Here is a 10,609-nt window from a genome sequence, read left to right as displayed (position 1 = left end):
TTAGGTTTAAAGATGTTCCGTTACGAAAATTAGTGAATATATTTCAATCATATTTAATGACATTTTTTTAATATAAAACCCTTAACAGTGGCGTGCGTGATTCATTTAAATATTCGCATATCAAACGCCCTATATACATCACCTTATCAGAATATTAGTAATGACGAGATGGGCGAAGGGCCAGGCTAACGCGAGGAAAGCTACTACGTATAATCCTACAATTACAATTATGTATTTATTTTGTGGAAATAGTATAAACAAAAAAACGCTAATAAATTTTGCCCTTGTGTGGTATAGATAGTATACTTCCATTGTTACAATGTCGAATCTATTTCATTTTGTTTTTAAGACGAGAATTATTTGCTGGATAGCAGTAAAATGTAGACGGCCAGAACGTATAAAAAAGCGAACAAAAAAGAAAACAGCAACAACCTCTTTTTACTTATATCCAAGGAATTCAACGAATTGTTAGAACACATCATTACTGTAATTTCGCTGTAATCCGCTTCTTATTGTTTATTGATTGCAAATCTAAAGTGCACTTAGGGTCTTAAACTCTCAACAAAATCCCTGGAATCGATTTCATTAGCAACGTCTGAGATCCCATTTTCAAGAAAATTCTTGTTTCACTATTTAGTAAGACCTGGAAGGCATCGATTGTTTAAAGCTACAAAGGGACAAGTCCATTTCGTCTCACATAACGAATTTTAGTTAATACTCGGTCTCAAGATATTATTGCGGGTGTATTATACAATAGTTAGGAATTCATCCAAGCATCAAACCAGGAGAAAGCCATTATGCAAGTCTGGTGTAGATTATCGCCAGTTTATAAAAACAAACAAACCTAATCTAGCGGAAAATGCGAAATTAACTTTAAGAAGTTGGGTTCTGGAAAGTTTTACCGATATAAATACCCGCTGCAAGATATTTGTCACATCAGTTCGGCGGTGTCCTTTAATCAATATGCGGTTGTTAGTAACATGCCTGGTTTTGTGTCTGGGTGTTCTCGTGTGTGAAGCTAAATCGTTTAGGGATGACGAGGTGGTCGATTTAGAAGTGGCCGCTACTGGTCATGGAAAACACCATGAGCACGGTGGTGGTAGTGAGCATCATGCGGAGCATCATGCGAGTCATGGCGAAAAGGGCGATAAAGGATACAAAAGTAGTCATCATCACGACAAGGGAGGGCACGGGAAGCACGGCAAGGAGCATCATGCTGGGCATTACGGTGAGAAGGGTGGGCACAAGAAGGGGCACCACGATGAGGCCGGCCACTACGGGGAACACCACGAGGCTGGAAAAAGTCATAAGGGTGGCAAGTTCGGTGAGAAGAAGGGGCACAAGAAAGGTCACAAGACGACTGGGTATCATCACAAGTCGCACAAAGACGATTACCACAAGGAGCACAAGTTTTACGATGATTTCCACAAGGGCGGTCACCACGCTAAACATGGCCACCATGAAAGCCACCACGGAGGTAAATCTGGCCACCACAAGAAAGGCGGGAATCACAAGAGTGGATATCATGATGATCACTACGGCAAGAAAGGGCACCACGACAAAGGGCATTACGATGAAGACCATAAGGGACACAAGGGCCACCACGGACACGAAAGCCACTACGCACACCACGACGATTACGGAAAGAAAGGCGGCCACTCCGGCGGAAAGGAATACGGATTTGCTCATGGAAAACACTAAGTTTTTGTTAACCGTTATTACCTTCTTGTGTTATAATCATAACAATAAAACATAATCGGCTAGAGATATTCACTTAATTCCATTGTCGACATCCACCACCATTAAACCGTTCCGTTTAAGAGAAATGGAGTTATAAAATACTGACGGATATTTAAAAATAGCGCTCGATGTTATAACTTTTCGTATCGCTGAAACGTTTATAACCCTCCCTGCTCTTAAACAACGTGAGGGATATTTTTATTAGATGCTTTTGTACCACGAGATAAAACATTAGCGGTCGCTCCCGTTATTATGGAAATGAGAAACGTTCCCTTTTTGTATATTATAACTTAAAATTCAATCTTCCGTTACGCCATTTGCAACTGTACAAATGAATCGGCTTAAAAATCGTTACCTAACGAACGGATGCGGGAAAATTCGAGTTTGAATGCGGTCGCCCCAGCGAAACCATAAGATTTTTCAAAGGCAACAGATGATCACTTTCAATAACCACACACACGCACATCCCACCCCCACAACAGGTTGCGTACATAATTTATTAAGATAACCCACGAGTGTTTTCATCGCATACCAAATGAAAACTGCGAATTCTTTTTTTATTAAATAAAAATAATTAACATTTTGTAAGGCGGTGAAAAACAAGTACGGACTGGGCAAACACAAAGAATCCCTTCAAGTTACGAGTAGGTATAGAAAAGAAAATTAATAATTTTTTGTTCAAAAAAGATGTTCAGCAGCTTGATTAATACTAAAAGAAAGATAGTGGCCAGTTGGACGCAATTTCTACAAAAAACAGCGACGCTTTTTCGTTACTTTTATTCCGGTATATACGTAAGTCCGTTTTCGAGCTACTTGTTTAAAGATTCTATTTAGGTAATTTTATATTTGCGCGATAGCGGAAAGACCGAGAGAAACGCGGCCAATTTCAATGCCCTTTTTTTAATTAAAGTTCGCGCAACGCATTTTTAGCATTTTCCGAAGATTGCGCGTACACCTTCCAGGATTTGTAAATATTTTCGCATATCCTTACTTACCCCCAACAAATATTCTTTCGCGCTAATTTTCCAGCTCTTCGCAGGGGATTGTTTGATGTTCTCCACCCACATTCATTTTATCGCCACGTATACTGAGTTTCCAACTAATGTATGCAAATTAATGCTATTTTTAATTAAAATGGTACTAAAAGTGCATCCCTGTTAGTGCGGTCGCAAATACCTCAACTGAGATTTCATGCTTCACAACGTTTGTGAATTCAGTAGGCATGTTAATATCAAAATCCAACAGTTATTCGTTTTTCTTTCCTAATTTGGAATCCATTTCCTTTATTATAGCAATAATTTAGAAGCAAACAGTTTTTTTCACTTTCGTTAAGAGTCCAAAGCTCTTTTTCTAATTGGGGTAAGATGTTTTTTTTTTGTTTGCCACTATATATGCGATCCCAGTAGGTACATGATTCTTTTGGAGTGAGGAAAAACTGATTTAAACTGCTGTATACTGATTTCAAGTAAAAATTTCATTCACTGAAATTCAACTAGTACTACTTACTCTTAACTTTGTTTTTTAAGTGATGGTAACCTCACAACAACAATAACTGTTTAATGAGGTACCTACTAGGTTCATCTACTCTTATTTATTCGTTTTGGTTTATTATTTATTAGAATATATACAAATTAATATTTTTTGTTTGTTTTTGTGTATATCCAATGGTGAACATGGAAATAAAGTATCTAAATATCTATCAATCTAATATCATTGCCACACTTTCCTCTTCAAACGTTATTGTGTTTTATCGAAAATATAAAAAATGAATCTGGAAAATTAACAATCTGTTTGTACATTCAGAAAATTCATCCGATCTTTTTGAAAATCCGTATTTAGCCACTTCTTTTGATAACAAAACCGTACGACAAACCCGATCACCATAAGTTTTAGTAGTTATTTGATAGGCATTGATTAATTAAATAAACAAATTAAAAAAATGATGCTTTGTCTTTCAAACTGCAGGGTCCCAGAGGGTTCTCAATTTTTTCTGCAAATAGTGGAACCCTAAGACAACCATTTCAAAAAATTTTCCCGAAGATTCTTGCAAATCGCCGGACAGTGGGGTTTTGTTTAGTTAACTATCAAATGGAATATAACAAGAAAGGTAACTATATAATAGAAATAGACCCTTTGCACTCGGATTAATAAAAACAATACATTTTAGTGGAATAGAAGCATAAAAAAGTGCTGCTTGCTTCGTTCGTTGAAAAAAGGTTCAGCTAAAATTCTAAAGGAAAAATTTCCCAGAGAGGATGCGTCTTGGCTCAAGATCGAAGATATGATAAATTCGAGACCTTTAACGTACGTACCGCGGACCCCGAAACGGAAGAAGTGCTGACACAACACCATTTCCTATTGAGCAGAATTGGGAACTTACGGATCGTCATTAGCGAAGAAGATTTAATATCAGGAAGACGAAGAAGAAGAGGAAAAGGAGTAGTAAATGAATTTTGGAGTAGATGGGTGAAAGAGTATACTCCAACTCTAACGCAAAGGACAAAGTAGTTAACAAATAAAGAAGAGCGAAACGGGAGACGTAGTGGTTTTTGAGTTATGTTATTTCAAAGTGTGGCATATTCCTTACAATCGCAAAAACGCGCCCTTTTCACAAGAAATTACACTTTTTTATGAAAGCATTATTTATGAATTATCTACTATAATAGTAATAAATTATTTTCGTCTACTCCATAAGTGTCATTTTAAACTATTTGAATCGTTTGGATATTCTGGGACGGCCAGGTTGATCAATGGCAATTTCTGGCATTTGGTTTTGTGTCATCGTCCTCTTCTATATTCTACTCTGCGGTAGCCTCTTCAATACGCTCCTCTTCTCCACCATCCACAGTAACGAAAAGATAGTCATCGGCGGTCTGGTTTTCATCTTCGGTTTCCTCGTCAATTGAAGCTTCGATGATAATTTCACAGTCTCCTGTGCAGTGCATGCAAATAACGGATCTGTAGGTATCCTTTTCTCCTTCAGATCCCTTAACGTTTATCAAATATTCCAATTCACATCCTTAGGTATCTTCTGATTCAACATATTTTCCGGTTCTCGGAATCGTTAGAATGTTCAAATTCATTACATTTAGGTACATTCCTGTGGATTCTTTCGTTTCTCGAATTACTCAAATTTCCCAAATTCTTGAAAACCTGCAGATCCCTAAAGTTGTTTAGACTTCAAAGTTTTAAGTTCTTCTAAATTGCAAATTTTTCAATTTAAGTTCCTTCGATTTCTTTAGATTCCTTTCCTTCCAATTTTTGATTCATTTGTCTGCAGGTTCATGGACTGAAATTCTGTACTTAGTTGACTTCAAAATGTTCAGATTAACTTCTTCAAATCTTTTGAAACTCATCGTACACTTAAGGTCCCGCAGAATATCTGTTTGGATTCTGATTCCGTCGTTTTTTCATATTCATTAGATCCCAGATTGTTCGGCTATTCAAAATCGAATTCCTCTCCTCTGCACTTAATCATATCCATGGCAGCACTGCACAACCAGGTTACATTAAGCATGAATATTCTTCAATTTCTTCTTACTATTTCATTTTCGATTTTTCAATCTTTAGACTTCTTCAGATTTTTCTGGTTCTCCAGATCTTCCAGATTCTTAAAATCCTCCGGGTTATTCAGTCTCTTCGGATTTATTCAAATTTCCAAATTCATCACGTTAGTTTATTGTTCAGATTCTTGTGATTCCTCAAATGTTCAAATTCCACCAATTCTGCAGTTATTTTTTTAGATTCACTTTCTTAGAATTCATGTAACCCTGAAATGTATCAGGTTCTTCCTCTCTTCAAAGTTTGTGCGACCAAAAACGTATAATATAGGAAATTCTCCAACAGTGGACCTTGACATTTTTTGAATTCTGACGATCCGAGAAGAAACCGAAATATGTCACTGGAGTCTCTTGCAACTGTCGATCATTGTCTTTTACAACCAAGTTCAGATGTTGTAACCAATGTCGTTCTGTCATTGGAATGAAGCTACAATTTCAAGAGGATAAGGGTGTTTCCAGATCCAGATCCAGATACTTGTGCAAAGCCTTTAAATTTCAGAAATGCTTCCTCTTAAAAGTAAGTCTCAATTAAAAAAGCACGACACTTTGTCTGACACTCCTTGGTTCGCACGCACTCTGGACATTTTCAGCATTTTGACAATTCCAAATACGTTAAAATTTACATATGCCAGATCTAGATAGCCCATGGATAAATTTGATTATCTAATGTCCACATTTTCATCATCCGAAACCAAGAAAAGGTATTGTACTTGATGATCTTCCAGACTGAGGTCCAAATGCTTGTTTCATCAACCTATATATCAGGCTAACCGCTTAACACTTGGTCCCTTCTAAAATGCTCGAAAGCCTCACCTTTAAAAGTTGTTTCAAACACTGTGTCTTTTCTTGAAAGAACTCACAGTATCCGAGGCACATCATAATTCGAAAGCACTTTACAAACTCATCAGTTGTGTTCAGTGTATGAATGTAGATTTCGAAAATGCAACAAATATTTATGAAATTCGTTTTCATTTAAACGTCTCGTGCGCGTTATTAAAACGTTTTGTTTGGTAAACAAGGCTGAAGAGGCCTTATTTGAAAACGAACTGCCATATTAGGATACCAATAATGCAATAACGAATTATGGTAGAACGTTATGAAATAGTGAATTTGAGACGACAGCATTTTGATCAGTCGTTTAATACAAAAGGAACTTCCTATCCCTTATTTTACTGAAGTATTCGTAAATTTGTGGGTTTTATTGAAATTGAAAACAGGTTACGTACTGCCTCCTTATGCTCGTCATCCGCCTTTCCATATTGGAAAGTTGTCAGGTAGCTTTCTCTGCGGCAGGATCCTCTCGTTGGAAAGAGCTCAACCAGCTACGTCTTAATGAATTACTTCTACTTCCATAAAAAGCACAAAGATTTGCTTCTCCATTAACAAAACATGAATTATCCATATTTAAGTTCTAGGTGGAGCTCTCTCACAATTATGTTAAATAAGAATCGTCAACAACAAATTCCCACTTTCGGTCAATTGTGCACGCGACCCAGAATTAATTGAGAATCCAAAAAAATGTTAGTTTTTTGAACCCGGCAAAGGTCGTGTTATTTAGCTATAAAGAACAAATTTCGTACAACGGAAGTGCGGTTTGGTAGTGAAGTTAGCCGTAACGTGAAATGGCGATTGGACATTTTTTTCCTCCCGGTTAAATTATGCAGAACTTCGGCGCAAGTGTTTACAAGGGATGGAATAACCTAATATCTTTATTCTGCTGTAATTATGCTAACTGTAATAAATTCGAATGTTGAATATTAAAGAGGGATGTTGTCGCCCTGCCATGTACCTTCATCACCATAATTTCCCCAACAATCGTATACTTTTATTGTCGGTATATAATTGTGATGGCGTACTGACTAGGGTGGCAGTTGTCTGCTTTTACGATTTCCCTGACGTGGCATTGTAACAAGTATTTATGACTTTGTGCCCGCTATACTAAAACAATGCTCCTGTCAAGCGAGATAAAACATTTCCTATATATAGAGAGAGCACTTGGAAACTATAGTTTAATCATCAGCCAACTATCTACGTGCGACATTCTCGAAGTGCAGACAGAGAGATCCCATTGAAATTTCCTGTATTCGGAACGTAACGACTGTCCACATTACTCGGGACACAAAAGGAATGACATTATTCGAGAAAATACGGTTAAGGTAATCGCCCTTTTCGTATTTAAATTTTTCCGGAGAAACATTTTTCTTGAAACAAAGACTCCAATTTTCAAAGATTCGCAGATAGATGAGTTTTACTTGCCAGTCACGTCAACTCGTCGCCCATATTTGTGCCATTTACTTTTATCTAAACCGATGTTTCCTCGGAGGGTTTAAGTATATAATGCGACAGGCAATTTCGATATATATTACCAGAGTATAAAAAATAAACCGTGTATATAGTATGATTTATATTGATATCTCCATTTGCATTTTTTTGCTTAATGTCGGCGCAGTGGTGAATTTTTTGTTGAATAAATTCCTTCTGTTCATGCACGGTTGCTTGCGTTTTTAAAAGGGGAAACTTTTAACATTAGCGGCATGCGTGTCTGTCACTTTTCTGGAAAGATATCGAATAGGCGATAAATGTACTAATAGGTTTTTTGGTAAAATTTGCCGGCCAAAGATTAGCCTCCGGGTTAAGTGAACTTGCATAAACTGCTGCATTTACATAAAAAATACATTTTGGTAATTTGTAACGTTATAAAAGAGTTTACTACTACAATTTAGTGTCGGAAGGTATTATATTTCGGTGAATTTATTATGCGACTGATTACCATTTACAGAACAATATATCAATATTATTATTATTTGATGGCTTGACTTGATCGCTTAATGAAACGTTTCCATTTGTCCCTTTCATTAAAATACCGATGGTATAGTCCACCTATTGCGGTAAATTAATAAAGAAATACTACACAATTTAGACGCGAGATTATTGTTACGAGGCGGGATCACATTCAAGTAATTGTTAAGGGTTAGCTACTCAAGGAAAAGGAGAAAAAGTAATTTACAATTCCTTGCTTTCTTCCGACATTTTCTTTCCTCTGCCTTTGATGTGCATTAAAACGAGTACACAATATCATTCGTGCTTGACATTGTTTGATCTGACAAGCTATAGAATTCCAGAAAAAAAATGAACAGACAGAAAGAGATTGTGTAAGTGTTTAGCAACAATTCTTTTATGCGCAATTGCAGGACTACAAATTTTCTTATTAATCAATGCCAAAAAATGGAGAACTTCCCACTTGCCACATATTATTCTTGCTCTACGATTATTCCAATATTTGTGTAATACTTGTCTTAAAGTGTGCTGATTCCCTGATGTAACGTGTGAGCAAAAAAAAGTTAGATGTGACCCAGGCACACATTTTTTTTTAATAAACCGATGATCCAAAATGAGTCGTTTCAAAAGTTTAAAGTTCGAGCTTCTGTTGTATCTTTTCATCAAAAAACAAAATCAAAAATTCCCGGTTTTGGGGTACTGGTAACTGGTCCAATCTAAAGCAAGATTTCTTGGAAACGTGGGATAATATTATAAGAAACCAAACCTTAGGTTGCTTCGAGAGTTTCATCTACATGTCTTCCCTTCGGTTTCGAGCATTTCTTGATATTAGTTTATATTTCGATCCTCGTTTCGATCTGTTCCTACTAACCACTTTCGAATATAGAGTATAGAATACTAGGTACCTATACCTATTCGTATCAGTTTTTTTTTATTGCAGAAATGACTCACAGAAATTTTTTTAACCCAAAATCACCCTGAAACCTATATTTCATGCCTACTTTCTGTCTGGAAATTTGAGTTTCCATGACAGAGGCAGAGCATACTAAGTTTCCTGCCGCTTGTCACTTTACTGGCCGCACATATCACTTTATCGGCCGCATCTTTGACATTTCCAAATGTCTATAATGAGTCCTGTCATCACTGACAGATTGACATTAATCAAAAGTTCTACATAAAAATTGAAATTTTATATGAAAATATACGATTTCGGGTAAAATTTAATACAAAACTCGTCAGCAAAATGACACCTGAAATTAAATTACGCGGGCTCGTACTTCAATATTTCCTCGCCAGTAATGTGTCACTTTTATATAAATAACTATTTATTATCCTGCATTAGAATCGCAGATAAGCACCCCTGGGCGTACGAAGGGTTGCTAAGTAACTAAATTCAAATACGACGTATGAAACTGTCTTCTGGAGCTGAACACTGTAAATGCAAAAGATTTATTTGGCTTATACATGTATATTTGTATTGAAGCTTTCACAAGCGCACGTAATTTAAGGTAAGTAGTAAGTGATCTATTTAACCCTAAAGATAGGTAGTGAAACAAATGCATAAAGTCACTAGATATAGAAAGTACCGCAATCATCCGCCATTTTTGGGCAAATTTGCTGCCAACTTAAAAAAATTGACAAATAAAATCTGAATAGCATTTTTTTATAACCTAACTTCATAGTACTGTCATGTTTTATAAAAATATATACAGATATCTCCAAACAGGTGGAACAATCCCTAACATTAAAGTTACTAGAATCTGGTAATTTCCGCCATTTTTGGGCAAAAATCATGCGTTCTCTCTCTAACACACGAGCCTAATGGATTGCGGTACTTTCTATATTTAGTGACTTTACAAATGCATATGTAATAAAAATAATTTAAAACTTAAACAATTTCTACAGGAAGAGCTACTCATATGAAACTTGTAGGTACTGTAATTTTATGAATGAAAACCAGTGGCCAAATTCTTGACAGAACAGCTTCCTACCTCAAAGCAAATATTAAAAAAAAACGTGTTTGACAGTCTTACATCGTTTATGCTTATACACTGCCAAAAGTCATATAATTTGCTGTATGTGCCGCTTTATTAGTATTACTAAACACTAAATTGTTCCTACAGAAAAATTTTTTTTCACTACTAGCGTCTGATGACATGATTATTAACCTTTTTTCCACTTGTAAAGTAGGCTTTCTCGGCATTTGTTCAAAGTGGTTAATAATGTGGACATTATTAACTAGTAGTCAATAATGAGAACTGTCACATTGTCACTTTTAGAAAACACAACCCGAAATTTCGCCCAATAAACGTTAGACAAGTTCTCTAAAATGAATAATTGCCACTATCCGCCATTTCCAGAGAAATTACATACCTAAAATTATCACATTTTCATAAAAATCAAACGAAATTACTCTTTGAAAATATCTCAATGACAGAACAAAATACGGCCTGTTTGACTTGTACTTCAACGTACTTGATTGACATGTTAAATTAAGAAATAAAAAATTCTGTCCAACCGTTCACTTTCTT

General features: G+C 36.1%; 1 protein-coding gene across 1 annotated transcript; it reads left to right on the top strand.

Moving 5' to 3' along the window:
* Positions 1–954: 954 nt before the first annotated feature.
* LOC116169927 (histidine-rich glycoprotein-like) lies at positions 955–1,716 on the top strand. Its single transcript, XM_031486141.1, has one exon. It carries the CDS (start codon positions 964–966, stop codon positions 1,699–1,701), a length of 738 nt encoding a protein of 245 aa, XP_031342001.1. The 5' UTR covers positions 955–963; the 3' UTR covers positions 1,702–1,716.
* Positions 1,717–10,609: the final 8,893 nt, after the last annotated feature.

Source organism: Photinus pyralis, unplaced genomic scaffold (assembly GCF_008802855.1).
Source record: "Photinus pyralis isolate 1611_PpyrPB1 unplaced genomic scaffold, Ppyr1.3 Ppyr1.4_LG4, whole genome shotgun sequence".
Classification (NCBI taxonomy): domain Eukaryota; kingdom Metazoa; phylum Arthropoda; class Insecta; order Coleoptera; family Lampyridae; genus Photinus; species Photinus pyralis.
Note: the sequence above shows the minus strand (reverse complement) of the source record. Positions and strands in the feature narration are given on the sequence as shown.